Source organism: Pipistrellus kuhlii, unplaced genomic scaffold (assembly GCF_014108245.1).
Source record: "Pipistrellus kuhlii isolate mPipKuh1 unplaced genomic scaffold, mPipKuh1.p scaffold_m20_p_1, whole genome shotgun sequence".
Lineage (NCBI taxonomy): Eukaryota > Metazoa > Chordata > Mammalia > Chiroptera > Vespertilionidae > Pipistrellus > Pipistrellus kuhlii.
The window spans coordinates 129,860,863-129,879,149 of NW_023425404.1; the positions used below are offsets into that span (position 1 = coordinate 129,860,863).

The following is an 18,287-nucleotide window of genomic DNA, read 5'->3' on the forward strand; positions in this document are numbered from 1 at the left end:
TCGATGGTTTTCATCATTAATGTTTCTATCTGTCTATCCATGTCCCTTCCTCTCTCTCTAAAAATCAGTAACCTAAGGAACATAAAGACATTTATTCTCTACATGTTAATAGGTATAAATTCTGAAAATTCATTTGCAGTGATAGGTAAATGTTACATTTAAGAATAGTCAGATAACCTACTTTTTTTTTGAAACATGGCTACATAATATTCCTCTTTTCCTATCATCTGAGTATATTCCAGGGACAAAGGATGATGGGATACAGTGTTTTGGGTGTGAGACATGGTGCTGTCAAAATTCTCCTTCCTGATGCTGTTCACACAGAAGCAGAAGGAAACTTGACAAATTAAGAAATTCTCTAGACCTCAGTCATGGTGTTGCCTATCCCAAGACATTTTTTAAATAAAACATCACCCTAAGATTTTATGTCTCAATGGAGGTGACATTAAAAATGAGAAACAGTTTATTTATTTATTTATTATTTATTTAGAGAACATTTTTTCGTTGATTTTTAGAGAGAATGGAAGGGTGGAGAGACGAAGAGAAAATTAATGTGAGAGAGACACATCCATTGGTTGCCTCCCACACCTACCTCAACCGCAACTACGTATGTACCCTTGACAGAAATCGGGAGCCTTCACTCTGAGGGCTGACGCTTTATCTACTGAGCCAAACTGGGTAGGGTCCCAGACGTTTTTTTACATATATTGATTTTTTCAATGCTATTGCTTTTCTCCTTTCAGCATGGACCACCAGATTATCTCATATTCAGAAAAGAAATTGAAAAAAAAATGTACATAGTATAGTGAAATTAATACAGTAGGGAGACATAAAACAGTAAAAATCACATCAAATCAGTTAGATGGCAAAGAAATTTTTGTATTTTCCCTCATAGCTTGATATTTTTGCTCTGGCTTCCCCATTAGTGAAAATTTGACATTTAGAACAAGAACTTGAGGATCGGGAGGCTATGAGACAGTAACTCTTTGTACCTCATTATATGAAATCATCTTTGACACTAACTCATATAAAGACTAACTTTTAAAGGTGATGGGAAGGTTTATTTTGGCATTCTGAGGATTAAGTAATCTAATAGAAACCTAAGTTTAAATCCACTAGAGAGGAGGTTTCTTCCTCAGAAACATCAAATCACATTTTAAAAATAGCAGAGGAAACTTTTTGGAAGTAACTTAGGATATGAAATGAATTCCTAAAAGAAAAAAATGCCGGTTAAAAGGATAACATTGTTATTGTTACTTATAATTATTTCCTGCTTGCACCAAGTGTGTCTGAGCAGTTGAATAATTTAAGAGTCCAATTAGGACACTCAGACAACCAGAAATCAGAGATTTTTAGCAGCCAGAATAAAACCTCCAATAAATACAGCAAATGTGCTTTCATGATGTAATTCTGTTAAGAAAAATAAAATCAGAAAGATATGTTTTCTGGGGTTTAAATAAACCTGCTATGGTAGTTCATTTTCATCGTAACCACCAAGATGGTTTAATTTATACTCAGATTTGATCCTAAAGGGAAATAAATGTTTTTGGGACAAGCTCTACTTTCTCCTTTTTTCCCCCTCAATAATTTTACAAATCAATCATTACCAAAACTGGCTGCCTGGAGGTTCTTATTACAACAAATGTCCTTGCTGTAATCCTCAAAAGCAGGTATCATGCTGACTTGAATTCTAATTAGCCTTTAAGCAAGAAGAATATTGTATGGCTAATGCGTTCAGTGTCAAGACACATTAATCAAAATTATTGGTGAGGCTTTTAGCACCCACGCAAATCAGCACATATTTTTGAGCCCTGTGGTACTGTTTTGGGGGCAATGAAGATTGGATCTGCTTGGGGTAACAAATATCATGGGAAACATGGCTTGGTTTAAGCAGGTAATAGAGTCTTTTTAGACAGGTTAAAAAATGATATCTTGTACTCCTTTAATTGATAATGACTTGTAAAAATAAAACAAATGGTAATAAATGAAAAACCAGAGATTTTTCTGTGGGCAAGAGCTAATCAGTTAGGACTTTCTGTCCACCCTTCTATGTAACAGATGTTGAGTTCTGGAAGTTTATAGGGAAACACCTGGTGAGCAATTTCTGTATGAATGAAGCTGTCTGTCTCTTCCTTTTCACCTTGACTAATAACCCCATTCCCATATTTGCTGACTCTTCTCATCTATATGAAGGACATCCTTTATGTAAATTTGACAAACTAGTGTTAGGTAAATTGTCCCAATAGTCATTTAAAAGTTAAAGTAAGGTTATCTGAAATACTTCCTTGATATGTATCAAATGTGAGTTTGAAGAAAAATTGGTCCAGATTTTCTATGGTCTTTATTAGAGTTCAGAAAGGTCAAGTTCTTAGTGCATTTCCTAGACTTCACTGGCCTTTTTGTACTATAGAAGGCCAGGTTCTCTTGCCTTCTTGGTTTGTAAAGATGGTTATTGTTTGCATTATTTGGGGGGTTAAATTTTGTTTTGGGATTGTTTATTTACTTGTCAGAATACACAGAATTTAAGTTATCTCAGTAGGCTGTGTACATTTTAAAAAATAATAGCAAATGAATAGAGCAAAAGTGACTTCAGTCAAAATCTTATCTTTGTGGTATCTTCGCTTTACCTTATAGAGTAATAGATCCAGCCTTCTTATAGCTAAATCTCCTGATAGTTCGATTCATTTGTCTGTACATATTGCCAATTCATGAAAGAAAGTAGAGAGAGTGTGTGCATACTCTCTAATACTGACACTCCAATAAAGGAATTATTTCTTTCAATAGGATAAATAGGATAACTTTCAAACATAATACATATTAGTTACTGTGACATATTCATTGAGCTTCGCATTATAAGATCAAAGTTATGGCTGCCGAAACAGTTAGTTGTAGTTGGAAAGATCAATGCAAAACTATCAGGCCCTTCAAAATTGGTCATGTGAATCATCCCAGCTGTAGCTGAAATCCATAGACTTGGTTTTTCATCTTTATGTGCCCTCGCTGTTTAAATGAGTAACATGCGTGAGAGTTTTCAGCTGCTGCCATTTCCAGCAGTTTACTAGGAGGCCTCTATTGGGCTTCATCATGAATTCATAACATTTCTGCTGCCAACCTGGGTCTCCGTGTAGTTGCCAAAACCACAGCTTTCCCACCAGCTCAATACAAGGAAATGTGTTCAGTCTTGGTATTGAAACCTGGGTTATTTAATTCATTGGTGATGAGCTGATTAATTATGTTAAGAATAAGTAAAAGACAGAACTCATGAAACAACTCAGGGAGAAATCAGATGCAATGTCCAGGACAAGGCCAAATAATTAAACCAAAGTTTTCTTCATTTTGGAATTCAATGCTGTATTAATGCCATATTATAATACCACTAACAGAGCTGAGATTTTTATTTCTCTGACAACCATTTAATCACTGGTTAGCATGTGGCTTGGGTAGCAAAATATGATGCCAACTATTAATTGTGTTTTAGTGATTAACATTTTGGATTGTATTAAGGTTCTGATAGTATTGTATACATTTTATCTCCAGACTGCGGTTAAGTCATAACTCTGTATTTATTTTAAGACTTAAATATGATATTGTGGGGTTTTTTTGTTTGGCCCAAGGATCTAGTTGGACATTTCTAGAACCAGTGAAAACAAACTAAAAAAAAATGCAACAGATTAAACCTGGATTCAATTGTTATGGCCATGATAGAGGAATATAACATTTTGAGATGCTTTTTCCTCTCCATTCTTGCTCGCCCTTCTTGTCTTCTTCCATCTTACTCCTGCCTCCTCCCTCCATTCCTTCTTTATTCCCCTTCCCTTTCTCTCCCTTCTTTTTACTTTTCTCTTCCCTGATTAGGTACTTTGCAAGCAATTACATTTTAAGATCTTTCAGTTGGCTGCCTTCACTCTTTTAATTCCCTTCCTCACACTGTCAGTGGCACCAATATGAATAGAATCCCAATTGACATTGTTCTCAACAATAACAAAAGTAAAAACCTAAAATATTACCTCCTTTGAGATGGTGAGTGAATAGAGAGAGAAAGAAAAATTTTGAATAGCTGAAAGGAGGGGGAAAATGTATGTGATACTTGAGAGAAAAACAGATTTAAAGTGCTCAGAGGTAATTAGTTCTCTACTTAAGTTATTCCTCTGCTTTTCATTGGTTTGAAGACTTTGCCTTTTCCCCATTTTCTTTAGATATTTTTGTTGTCATAAAAAAAGCACTAACACATAATAAACTGAGAAGGTTAATATTGTCTAAGAAAATATTTTATTGTTTTCACTTTAATTGTAAAGCTAGTTTACTTTCTGTTGACCTGCTTAAGTCTATGTTTTCCTGATTAGGGGGTCAGCATCTGCCCTTTGCAAAGGCCCTCAGCCTTAGGTTTCCCATGTTATTCCTAAAATGACTCATTGAAATTATAATTGGGATTTTCTAATTCAGGTAATTGACTTGTAAAAAAAAGAAAAAGAAAAAAAAAAAAGCCCTGTAGATTTAGTTGTTTCTTCATTAAAGTAATCTAAGGGCTTAATTTTATTATAGTGCCAGTTTCCTCTATTGCATCTCACTCCCACCTGTCTACTTGGACAAATATGTGTGAATAATTTCCAATTTAGCAGTCTCCTATTCCCACTGTCTAAATGAGATTAGATATGCAAACAAGTCTGAGAATCACTTTATAGTCCAATATAATTAGTTACTCCCCCTGTTTATTGCCCTGAATGCTTACATAACCTAACCTCATTTTTGTGCAGTCTGCTTTACTCCAGAGTGATTTCCTCAAACTGTTTTGAGTTTGAATCACATTTCAGCTGCTTTCCCTGCCTTCCCCTGATGCAGGTTCGTTCCTCTATACTGGTTAACTGGCATGTGACTACAGTAGAGTAGTCATTTGCTTATCTAGCACATTAAAGTAGGTTGGTATAGCCTCTCTACTAGGCTTTTTAGAAGATTCTAGAGCCTTTAATCAAAGGCTCTAATCATCAGTCAAAGAGGCAAGACTTTTTTTTAAAGGATTACATTTGTTTAGGGAAATTCAATAGGTATGACCATTTTCTTCTTTCTTTTTCTTACAAGATGAAAACTCACTCATAGTAAATCTGTCACATTTCTACCTTACCCACTTTGGGTTTTGCAATCCTAAATGCTCTAAAAGATGGATAAAATGATATGATCACATGAGAAAATTTAGAGTTACTTCTTGAAAGAAGTTGGAGAGGTATTGAGTACAGCCGCATCCAGGTTATAAAAAAACAAAAACAAAAAACAAAAAAAAAACACCGCTCACCTTGTCTATCACCAATTAGTCTGGGAGCTATAAGACTTCTGTTACAATTACTACTAATAATGATGATAGCCAGAATTGTTGAGCCAATAATAAGGGCAACAATAATGATAAACATTTATTGTCCACTTACCTCATTATAGAGACAGCACTAAGGGCTTTTATTACATTATCTTTATAATAAGTCTTAACTAAACCACCAGTAATGATGCCAGGATCTTCCATTATATGGCAGGTCAAGATTCCAGTTTATAAAATCAGGCTTTAATCCAGTCTTTGACTTTGTACCACTAGTCCTCAAACACTTTGGACTCAAAACCCCTTTACACACCTACAAAGTAGGATTAAAAGAGTTTTTGTTTATGTAGGTTCTATCCATTGATATTTCTGTACTAGAAATTAAAATCCCCAAATTAAAAAAAAAAAACTGATTATGTGTTAATTAAAACTGGGTATGTGTTTAATGAAAGATAACTGAATCTTAAAAAAAAAAAAGGGGGGGGGGAGTAACTTTTTTATTTTTTTTGCAAATCTCCTTAATGTCTGGCTTAATAGAAAATAGCTGGATTCTCATATGTGCTTCTGCATTCTATCTGTTGCAATTTGTTGTTTTGGTTGAAGTATTTAAAGGAGAACAGCCATGTGCAGATAGGTAAATGGACAAGGAAAGATTATTTTAATAAAGCCTTTTCATAAAATTACCAGTATTCTTCTTTGATACTAACCCAAACTCTACAAGTGGTAGTTTCTTAAAGTTTAGGTGACATGTGGAGTCTGAAATGTATCAATGATATTTTTTCCTACTCTGTACACTAATAAGAGTAAGTTAAGAGGTTCTGCTATAAGCTTTGAAAGGCAAAAAAATAGTCCAACCAGCTGAATCATGAGTAGACATATGTGTGCCTTATTTACTTCAATAATTACCCTTCAAACCTGAGACAAAGAAGCAGCCAATGATTATTTCCTTCCCATAGAGAGGATGGAGCTGTCTCTGAAGTCACTGAAGCTCTGAGATCGAATAAAAATATGCCTGTGGTCCTAAAGTTAAATATACTATCTTCGCCTTGAGTACATTGAAATAAATAAGAATATGGATATGGTGGGTGCCTTCTTAAATTTTTCCTTTGACCATTCTGTTTGAAGGAACTTTTTATATATTTACTTGGGATAAAATATATTCTATTTTCTAAAAACAAAGAAAGGGCCACTTCAATCTGGTCACTGAGATCACAAAGCCTTATTTGTTTATTTGTGAACTATGAAACTGCATGTTTCATCTTTTTATAAACTAAGCACTAACTTGAATCAGAAATACATTTTTGCAACATTTGCCTTTTTCTTCTTCTCTTTTATTAGTATGCTTTAATGGTGCTTCTATTGCTTTGCTAAACAGTGAGATCATTTTATTTCTATTTGAAGATATTACAAGAGTCTTGCCTACATGTAAACTTTCAACCTATTAACTTGCATTATGTTTCCATGCCAGTAAGTCATTCCTAATGATTCACATTGACTTTAATACAACTTTATTTCTTGAGGGTGGAGAGGGAATGTTTATATGTATATCATTTTATTGGGAGAAATATTTTACTTGTAAATAAATGTATTCCATATGATTTTTTGTTTTGTTTAAAGTAACAAGTTAAACTCTTTTACAAGAAGTAGAATAGTCATCATGATTTCTCTGAATATAGTTGATTTTCATTTTAGTCAATTAAGAGATCTACCCAAAATTTTTTGTTCAGATTCTCCTTTCCAATGTGTGTAAGGGTATGGGGACAGGTAGAATAGAGTTATAGAAATTTCACCAAAAAAAATGAACTTAAATCATTCGTTCTCCTCCACCTTGTTTTGTTCTTAAACCAGTACCAGGCACATCAGAGCCAGAGATAAGTCAATTTGAGTTATATGCCAGTCTGATACATTTGTGGTGGTTATATCAGTTTGTTGCTTGCCCAAGACCCAAGATTTTATATAGTGTATTTTTAAAATGCAACTCCAAGTAACAAAAAACAAATGTTGAAATACCATTACCTTAGAAAAAAAGGCATCAACATTAGCAACTGCTCCAGAAATAATTCATTGTGGGGTTGGGGGAAAGGGGGAGGAGAAAGGAATATGGGAACAGAGCCATTACATTTTTTACTTTAAAACTTTATTATTAATTTTAGGAAGTTAGACTATCTTACATTTGAACTCACATTTTTAAAAAGAAAATAAAATTTATGGCTAGTCAAGAAAATATGACACCAAATACGTAGTGTCTTTTCCAACATCAATTATCCAACTCTGGTTCTCTGACACCAACTGTCTTACAACTCAATCCTATTGTGACACTAACTATTGTACTTAGAGTTATCATCAAATTCTTCAGGTTGAAGGGCTCAGTCCCACAAGACTTCCCTCACTTCAGATGTGAATCACAGGAATGGGGGCCCCTGGTTACCTGACTTCCGTCTGACTTAACTACAGATTTGAGGGTACTCACAACCTATTCTGACTCTAGTTTGATGATTTGCTAGAACAACTCAGAGAACTCAGTAAAATGCCATTCTTAATATTACAGTTTACTGTAAAAGATAAAAATGAATAGCCAAACAAAGAGATACATGGGGTAAGGTCAGAAGGCTTTAGAGCATAGGAGTCTCTTATCCCCATGGAGTTGGGTGCATCATCCGGCCAGCATGGGATGTGATCACTAGCTTGGCAGTTCTCCAGTCCCCTTTGCTTAGAGGTTTTTATGGAGGTTCCATTGTAGGCATAATGGCTTAAATTATTGGCCAGTGGTGATTGAACTCAGTCTCCAGCCTTCCTCCCCTCTTTGGAGACTATTAAGGTATGTTTGAAAGGGGCTTGTCAAGGATAACAAAAGATGCTCCTATTACTCTTATCACTCAGGAAATTCAAAGGGTTGTAGGAGCTCTGTGCCAGGGACCAGGAACAAAACCAAATATAGCTTGTAGTATATCACAACTGGGATTCCTCTAAGTGGAGAAGAGGTTTTGGAGGTAGGGAAAGGATAGAAGTTTTCTCTGTCATGCTGAACATTCCTGAATCTCCTCCCTAGCCACATCTAACATTCAGGTATCTATTGCTGCATATCATTATTACCCTTTTCCCCAAAAAAACTGGCTTTAAACAGCAAACAATTATCTCACAATTTTGGAGAAACAGGAACCTGTGCACAGCTCAGCAGGGTGCCTCTGGACCAGTGTCTCTCATGAGGGTGCAGTCAAGCTGTTAGGAAGGGCTCTGCTCTCACCTGCGTGGAGCATCCCCTCCCAAGCTCATACATGAGGTTATTGGCTGACCTCTGACCTCATCACTCGGACTTGTCCATAGTGCTATTCACAGTATGGCAGCTTGCTTTCCCCCCAAAAAAGTGATCCAAGTGAGAGAGAACAAGAAAGACCCCCTGGAGGTGGAAGCCGTAGTCTTTTTATGACTTAGCCTCAGAAGTGATATCCCATACTTCTGCCAAGTTCTGTTAATCAGACATGTCATTAACTCCAGGCTGCACTCAAACAGAGGCCATTACACTAAGGCATGAATACCAAGTGGTGGGATTGCTTACACCTATCTTAAAAGCTACCTCCCACCCTCACCCAAACATGATTAACTGGATCTGGTAAATGGTAAGAACCACAAGACAGCAGGTGAGAAAGGAAATTATAGAGACACTAGAGGCCCGGTGCATAAAATCCATGCAAGGGTGGAGTCCCTAGGGCTAGCCAGCAATTAGGGCTGATTGGGGCCTTCCTTCCCCTGGCTGCTGGCTGAGGCTTTTTGTTTCCTGCTGCCCCCTGATGGTCAGTATATGTCATAGTGAGCAGTCAAACCCCCAGTCAGTCGAATCCCGAGGGGACCATTTTCATTTTAGCTTTTTATTATATAGGATGGCCAGTGTGCTTCATGTCAGCTCCTGCATTGAGTATCTACCTCCTAGTGGTCAGTGCCCATTATAGCTACCAGTCAGAGGGACACTTAGCCATATATATATATATATATATATATATATATATAGATTGATCTGGGTGGTTTGCCACATTTACTTTCTAAACCTTTGCTCAAAACCTATTTAATTTTATATTCAGTAGCTGAATCTCATCAAGAAAGCTGTATGCTATCAAAGGAGTAGAATTCCAATAGAAGGAAATCAGTCTAACTTTACTCACTTACTGTCCAGTGATAACAATCTCACATGCCCATCTCTTTAAAGGGTGAACCAGGTTTCATTGGTCCTCAAGGAGAGCCAGGCTTACCAGGCTTACCAGGAACAAAGGTGAGTGGCATTTTCACCTTCCTTTCTGAAATTTTCTGTCATAAAAATCTTAGTCCATTTGTTGAAAGAAATGTGGGATAACTTTGCTATTTGGGTGACCTTACCTTTTTGCCTCATAAAGAACAAAAGCAGCCTATCACCCATTCTAACACTTCTAATGGGGGTCCCCGTATTTAATAGAGTAACAGGAAGTTAATGTTAGAAAGCCTTGGGCAAGACAACAGGAAAGTGGGATATCTTAGTGGTTCCAGTCGTCCCCCAAATTGCTCCTAAATTGATGTGGTGCTATAAGCTTCCTGGCCATATGGAAAAGTGGGGGAATTCTGAGGAGGGGAGATAGAACTCATTAACCCCTCCTCCTTATCGCTGATTTTAGGACAAACTTGTAAATCAAACATTATTATTATTCCCACATCACTCCCTGGATTTCAAGGAGTACTGATGTCATAGAGATTCCTAAGTGCCTCATCCTGAAAGGATCCATCCTGAATAACGTTTGCAGAAAGATCCTGTAATGAAAACCATCTCGTGATCTTCCACTTGGCAACCCTAGAGAGGGCTCTAAAAGCACAGCCTATATGCCGCCAAATAAAAAGTTATGTTGCTGCGGATACAGTCAGGCCTATCGTTCTCTTTTTATCTGCCCAGCAAGACATTAAAAAGTACAGCTCCGAGGAACTTTACTCATGACAGAGTCATGAATCAAAGGAGCGGCAAAATGAAATCAAACTACATTTTTTTTTTTTTTAACCCATAGCCGCCTTTGCCTCCACGTGTATTGCATTCGCCAGAAATAAAGCAGGCTGATTTCCGGGAGCCGGAGAAATGCGTTCGGGGTTTGTTCTGACAGAGGCGTCCTCATTCCCGCTGCTCAAGAGAAAATAACTCTAATCCCAGTAAACGGAAACTGTGCGTGGCCCAAGGGGCACTGGGTCGAACGTATGCAAAATTGCTGTTTTTCCAAGCGATTTCATTTTCACATAATGAGCTGTCAGACTTATTAACAAAATATGAGGAATGAGGAATGCCTGTTTTAGCCTGAACAAACACACAGAAACACACTTTCGGGAGGGGGTATTTTTTTTTTTTTTTGGGGGGGGGAGAACAAGAACTGAAGAGAGAGAGATACACAGACAGAACGAGAACTGAGCATTCTGTGTTCATATAAGAGCCGGTGTATGTATTCAGGCTTGAGCTTCAGAGAAGGAAGGCAGTCTGGTTATAGGCTCAAACTTCTGCCTGGTTGGTGCTTCAGAGAACCAGACTGGAGCTAACTCATCTCTAAATGTCGGTGGCATTTGGTTTGCTAAGCAAGGAAATATAGGAGAAACATGGGCTGTAGAGAGGGGAGTTCAGCCCTAAATATCTCTTCTTTAGTTCACTAACCTTAAGCTATTCCACAGTTTCAAAAAGATCCAGATGTGGGGGCCATAAAATCCCATTAATTACTACTTGTGAGGAGCCCAGGCTGATTTTATAGACTAGATAATCTTATCACAGATACTACTCTGAACTCCCAATAAAAATGAAGAATTTCTGTACCTGTTTTGTATTTCTACAAGAAAGGATGTAGATAGGATATTCATTTTATTAGAAATATCGTGAAGTTTATTTTTCAGTTAAATTGCCTATCATACATGAATTTGGTATCGTGACGGAGAAGCCATGATTATTAAAAAATTTCCTCCAGCCAAACAGTAGTCCCCCCCCCCCCCCCCAGTTGTTTGGGTAATCTGGTTTTGTTCCACTCGATTCAGATTAAAAATATAAATTAATCTGTGTTTTACCCCCAACACCGTGAAGAGAAATCATAATGAGAGAAGCTGTGTGATGGCACTTAAAAATCTGTTTATGCATTGCTGTGTCCCCAGCATCTGCGTCAGTCCTGGGAGAGGCCTACACCAGTCTAAAGAAATGGAGTGCTATTCTCAATAATTTAGAATACTTTGAGTGATACTGTTTATTCATTAATTCAACAACATTTTGCCAGACTTTATTTTTTAATGTCTGAGAATGAAAACTAAATGCAGCAAAAATGGTCTCTACTCTCCTGAAGCTTACCTTCCAGGATGTGTGAGGAAGGGTGGGAGGAGAGAAAGAAGTGAACACATAAATAATATAATCCCAGAAAGTGACAAGTAACAATTAAGGGCATTGTCATCTTTTAAAGTGATTCTAGGTAAAGATACAGCCACTCCACTCTTAGGGTATGTAACAGATACACGATTTTCTAAGGTTTCTGTTTTGCCCTAAAACAAGCTTACAGTTACTATTTTGACATTCTTCTGTAAAATATTAAGAGGAATGCCAAATATGGTGCTTTTTTAAAAATAAAAATTCCATATGTTACCTGAAGCACTTCAGTCTCTGACCCTGGGAGAGCTCTCGGAGCATCTTTTCCGTCTGCTGCATCCCTCACGTCCCTGCTTTCTCCCGCCTTGTCCCCTGGCCCACTCTCATTGGGTCATGCTGAGCAACTTCCTGAACTTCATTCATCCTTGCACTACTCCATCCCTCCTCACCTGCAAAACCATAACAGCTTCCCACAGAGGGACTGACACAGATAAAGGTCTTGGAATGGAAAGCCCTGTATCGCCCAGCTAACACAAAACTGAATTCAAAGCCTGTTGGAGTACTGAATGCTGCCCATCATGGGGAAAGCCAGACAGTCTACTGCACTCAGGGAGTATAAAACAGTGGCGTCTCCCTGGAGGGTGACTGGGCAAACTTCTCCTATGTTCATACTTTTTGACACAGCAATTCCCCAGCTACAATTTTTTCCTTAGAAAAGGACTAGAGACATTCAAAGGATCACATACAAAAATATTTCTACAGAAGCTGAAGGTTGAGCACAGTTTTAAATTACAGCTCTTCCTTTTGAAAGCTTTGTGACTTTGAGAAAGTTACTTACCCTCTCTGAGCTTCAGTTGCCCCGTCTGTAAGACTGTGAATGTGAACACCTTTCTCATCTGCCCTGTGGATTGCATAGGATAATGTACGTAAAGTGTTTTGTGCAATTCCTGCACTCATTCAGGGCATAGTCATAACAGCGATACTTATAAAATAACAGCCTACTCATCCTTCAGGACATGACTGGAGTCCCACCCCCAGGGGGCCAGTCTGGACCATTAAAAACTTCTTCTCTCATGTATGCCTTATGCTACCCTTGAATTCTTGACTGTTTTGTTATGTGGACCTTGTCTAGGCAGATCACTGGCTCCTTGGGGGCAATGGCCATATTTATACCTCACAGAGCTGTGGAGAAAGTGAAGCGGTTATGCCTATGTGTCGTGTACTACATTTATAAGTTATGAGATCAGTACTATAATTTTCCATATTTTACAGAGGAAACTGAGGCTTTGGGGACTTAACTAACTTGCCCTAAAATGCAGAACTGATAGATAACAGGCCCAGAATGTGGGATTACAAGAAGCCTGGCCACAATGAAGTGGTGAGTTATGGCCATTACAAAGCCTTAACCACTTTGCCATGCTGCATCCCCGTAGTAGTGAGAAAGTGGCCACAGAATGAAAACTGTGTGTCTGTTCCTGACTTGAGGTATCATCGTGGTCCTTATCAGGTCCCTTTTGAGGTCTTCCATTTACCAATGTAGGCGTCTGACAGGCATGTACCAATTCATGTCCTTATCTACCAAATGGAAGTGATAATACAGTGGGTTGAACAATCAATCGTTTGATTAAATTAGGTAATTCATGCTGCGATTAATACAGTGCTGGGTACATGATAAATAAATGGCAATTAAATGCTTTCTTTAATTTTATTCAACTTACTTACTAATCTACAGGTACCAGCTGGGGGTAGGGGGAGAGAGAGGAGAGTTGCCATTTATGGTTTTGCATTTTGTGACAGGGTGAGCGAGGGGAGGCAGGGCCTCCCGGAAGAGGTGAGCGAGGGGAGCCTGGAACTCCTGGAGCAAAGGTCAGTCATTCTTATGTTGGAAAATAACATTCTTTGGTTTGGAAATGTGTGCCTCTTGATTTAGATCATAAACTAAAATTTAAAATTCCTCAACAAGTATTATTTTATTGAAATGCACAAATAACTTATTGAAATACACACCAATTGGTTCTTTTAAAAAAAGGAATTTTACAATTTAACTTTCCTAATTTTCTCTTTTCAATGAACAAAAGTAGTAACACATCCAAATGTGAAGGGGAATTACTGTCGTTAACACATTCCCACTCAATGGGTATTGAAACATATGAGAACATGTTGACATGTGTTGTATTTAGCTTTGATGGTAACTTGATGATAACACCTTGAAATTTATTTGACTGTTCAGTCTTTATTCCTCTAAACTTCCTGCAAACTAATATGGTAACACTTTATTTTAATAACCCAGCCTAGATACATAGGAAATGATTTATTCTTTGATGAAAAGGAAATTTATGCTAACACTATTGAGACTAATGAGAATCATTCACAGAGCTCTTCCCTGCCGCTGGTGGGAGGGCAAGTTATGTTGGAATGAAGGTTGCCGGGGAGACCAGGGGATGAACCAGTGATACTGTGATAATTCTTACCTTTAGTGTTTTAATAGCCAACATTACACAGAGCCATAGTGTATGGCAGTTAAAATAAAGTGTTTCCATTTTTATGTCACTGATCATTTCTCTTCTCTGTTCTTACTACTCTGTCTCTTTTCTCTTTTTCATCTTCATATTCTCCTATAATAGGGGAAACAAGGTGAATCAGGAGCTAGAGGCCCAAAGGGGTCAAAGGTCAGTAACCAGACAATCATTTTAATGTGACATGCGGCCTTCAAGAGCTGTGCTTTTGGCCTCTTCCACATAAAATCATGTTTTAAATTAAACTCCTCCAGTAATTTCATCCCTATGATGATATTTCAGAATAATTGGTTTGTTTTTGTGTGTTTATGACTAAACACTAAAGGAGACTTCTTTAAGGGAAGTTTTATTTCCTGTCTCATAGAATAGTTTCTTTGGAAAAAATTAAGTACTGTACTTAATTTATCTTATGTATGATATAAATCTTATTTTTCATTTACTGGTTATCTTTATAATAAATATTCTAATTGTACTTTGCTTTTTTTAAAAAAAAATCCTCACCCTAGGGTATGTTTAGAGAGAGGAGGGAGAAAGAGAGAGAAAGAGAGAGGGAAAGAGAGAAAGAGAGAGAGAGAAAGAGAGAGAAAGAGAGAGAGAGAGAGAGAGAAAGAGAGAGACATCGATGTGAGAGAAACATAGATCATTTGCCTCCTATATGTCCCCAAACCAGGGATTGAACCTGCAGCCTAGTTGTGTACCCTGATGGGGAATCGAACCCACAGCTTTTTTATGTATAGGATGACATCACAAACAATTTAGCCACCCATCCAGGGCTACTCTGCTTTTAACTTAGTTGACTCCTTTCATTGCCTTAAAATTTCACCACTAATTGAAATTCTTTTCTGAACCATGTTCTTTATAATATTTTCAGTTATCTAGACATTGTTAGCAGAATCGTGTTATTTAAAATGCTATTAGCTAATAATATGGGAAATTGGTGCAGAAATAAAGAAAACAGAGCAGAAATTATTCTCTGTTCTCCCAATTTAATTATTATGAGTCAATGTGGATGGATAAAAATTATAATCCCTTTTCTTGTTTCTCTTCATTGGTCCTTACCCAGTTTATAGGTACACATAAAAAGATATATCAAAATGCTTTGAATTCCATTTAGACAAAGGTCTCAATAAATTTAAGATTGTTTTAAAGAACCTTCAAATGTACACAGGTCCAGATCTCTTCTCCAGTGTTTCTGTTTAGACTTCTGAGAATTATGAGTGTGGATATAGTTTGAGATTTGGATTATTCCTTGTGTCTCTGCAGGTGGGGTAATAACACCATAAGTGGAACTTCAGTGATTCTTCATTTAGCATTAAAAAAAAAAAAAAAAAAAAAAAAAAATGAGAGAGCTGAGTTTGCCCTGCCCCTGACCTTCAGCCCTGCCCACCAGTCCCAGCTAGCTGCTGTCCACTTCAGCACCTTCTGTGTTAAAATGCCTGTGCCCACAGGAAAACGCTGCCTCAAATCTCCAATCTCCATCATCAGAGGAAGGCCTAGCTGGTGACCTTTCCCTTCTGATTCTCCCAGAATGAGCTCTCCATCCCTTCCCTGTCTCAATTATTTACACATTACCTCTCAGAGGAAAGAAAACCAAAGTGGTTGGCTCTTTTTACCTTTGCCCCAGGTTTCATATAAAGGCAAAAACATAGCTCAGTCTGAGGGGTAACATGGCACATTGGCTGTCATGGAAACCAATGCTTTGCTTTTGAAGATCCCTAGTGAAAGAGCTAACATATACATTGTTGTTCCAAGATACACTCTTAACTGAAAGGGGAATTTTAATTCCCTACAAGACGTATCTTAACGAAGCATTTGCCATGTGGGTGGTTATTGTTCTTCTAGTTGTGATTTTGTACTTCAGAAGTTTGTAATAAGGGTGCTGCTGTATGGTATTAAATACATCCTTAGATCTGAGATATTTCTAGACTGTTGGCCCTCCTATTAATTAGGTTTTTTCTCTTCACTGGTGAAAGGGTGACCGTGGAGACAAAGGAGACTCTGGAACCCTGGGACCAAGAGTGAGTGTGTCTCTCATCCCAGCTTTTGCCCCATATCCCCCCACAAACCTAGAATTAAAGTGTGTATCTATGTGGCTTTTCACAGGGAACCTCGACTAATAATACCCAATAATAGCACCAGAGGGAGACTAGTGTAATTATTATTGATACCCCCTTTCATATTATTTTCAATTTCACTCACAAGTAACAGTGAGTGGATAGATTCTAACATGTAATGAGCTCAAAAGAAGAAGGTCTAAAGAGCTCTCTTGATCTTATCTCCCTCTGCTAAACAAGCAATAGCAAATCCATAGTCATTCAGCTAGTAGAATTTTCCATTTTTCTCAACATAAAGCAACCACCCCTATTTTCAGAGCCTTTTGTTAAAACAAAGGCAAGGAATTAGGACAAAACTAGTGTAATTTCAGTGGCAGAGCTAATGAGTAGGGTAGAAATTTTAAAGATACGTCTTCTTTGCATTCCCTCTTTGGTTTTATTTTAATAGAACTCTATTCCAGTTGGGAAAACCAGGATTTCCCTAAGAACAGAGCTTTGTCTTCTTAAAGAATGAGGAAGCAATCTTTGAGTTGTAAATGACCAGAAAAGGTTAGGGTTGCTTTAATAAATATGGATAAAGCCAATGAATGTTTACAAGTTGAATCAGATTGGCCTACATTTTATAATTTTCAGAAAACAGTTTCAGAGATTGACTCATACCTATTTTTTATTCATATTTCGTATCTTTCACATGCACCAACAAGGAAGTTAGAGATGGCTCCCCTCCTATGAAATAAGGACAAACTTCAAACATGACTATGTATTCTAAAGTGTGGTCGTGCCTTAGCCAGGAATTGATGGTCAAAGAGCTGCAAGTTACTAATTCTGTTTTTGCCAAAGTCCCTTCTATATCCTAGCCTAACCCACATGATTTCCTATTGGTTGTTTTTTGTTTTTTTCCATAGGGCCCACCTGGTCAAAAGGGGGATCAAGGAGCCACAGAGATCATAGACTACAATGGCAACCTCCAGGAAGCCTTGCAGGCAAGTGACTGCTCCCCGCCACAGACAGTGACTGATGAGCATAAACATCAGCTTCCCTACCCCCAGGGATTCCGGGGAGCTCCACTGCTCAAACCACACCCTCTTCCTATTCTGAACCCATCCCTTTCTGCTTGCCCCAGTTTATCCCCTTTATTTCCTAGCATTTTTAAGCTTCTCTTTTCTTTGTACCTTCAGGTATGTGTAAGTCTTACCTGGTTTAAAACCTGTGTTTATTTCACCAATCTTTGCCTCCTTGCTTGGAAAGCAAGCCAAGCAAAGCAATGAAAAGCCCTGTGGTTCTGGAGTTGAAGATGCCTGTGTTCAAATCTCAGCCCTTTTGCTTACTAAATGCATGACCTAGGCCTCAGTTTTCTCTAAAATGAGGACAGTTGTAGTATCTGCCTGAAAGGGCTATTGTGAGCTGTAAATGGCTAAATGCCTGGCATTGAGTAAGTCCTCCATGGGTGTTTCTTATTACTGCTACCATTCGATTCTTTTTCTTCCATTAAGTGAAAACCATACAGGTGTCTTCAAACTACCGCCCGCGGGCCACATGCGGCCCGCAGAGGAGTCTGATCCGGCCCGCCAGGTTTTTTGGGCAGTGAGTGCAGCCGAGGTGTTACAGTAGGAATTAGTAGTTCATATAGTCCGGCCCTCCAGCTCTCTGAGGGACCGTGATCTGGCCCCCACTTTAAAAAGTTTGAGGACCCCTGCTAGACTATGTGGCATGCCTCCATCACTTTGCATCCTATTCATCCTTTTTATGCTCAGACTCCTGCATTCTAGCTTCTGTCACCAGTCTGTTGTAACCTCTCCTATAAAGCACAAGACAGATTTCCCGTCACCAAGTAACTTCCAGTCTGGTAAGCAGCAAGATTAAATAGTTTATGTGACTTAAAGCACATGGTACTTATCACCCTTGACTTTTCTGTGACATTTATCCTAAACCACCTTCCTTTTCTGAAACTTTTTCTTCCTGGTTTCTCTGATCCTCTACTCTCATTTCTTCCAGTTTCTGTCTATGACGGATCCATTCTATTTTTGTATTTCCAGTTTCTCTATCCATTCCCTAATTTTTGGTATCTTCGATTCTCT

The 18,287-nt window shown here is 38.0% G+C and overlaps 1 protein-coding gene across 3 annotated transcripts in view; it reads left to right on the forward strand.

Moving 5' to 3' along the window:
* Positions 1-18,287, forward strand: part of COL25A1 (collagen type XXV alpha 1 chain) — a 452,093-nt gene that overhangs the window by 386,264 nt on the left and 47,542 nt on the right. For all 3 annotated transcript variants that reach the window (XM_036409348.2, XM_045589089.1, XM_036409357.2), the window contains exons 19-23: positions 9,504-9,566; positions 13,437-13,505; positions 14,264-14,308; positions 16,129-16,173; positions 17,115-17,192. In XM_036409348.2, the coding sequence (XP_036265241.1) occupies positions 9,504-9,566; positions 13,437-13,505; positions 14,264-14,308; positions 16,129-16,173; positions 17,115-17,192 (300 nt within the window). The remainder of the gene's footprint in view (positions 1-9,503; positions 9,567-13,436; positions 13,506-14,263; positions 14,309-16,128; positions 16,174-17,114; positions 17,193-18,287) is intronic.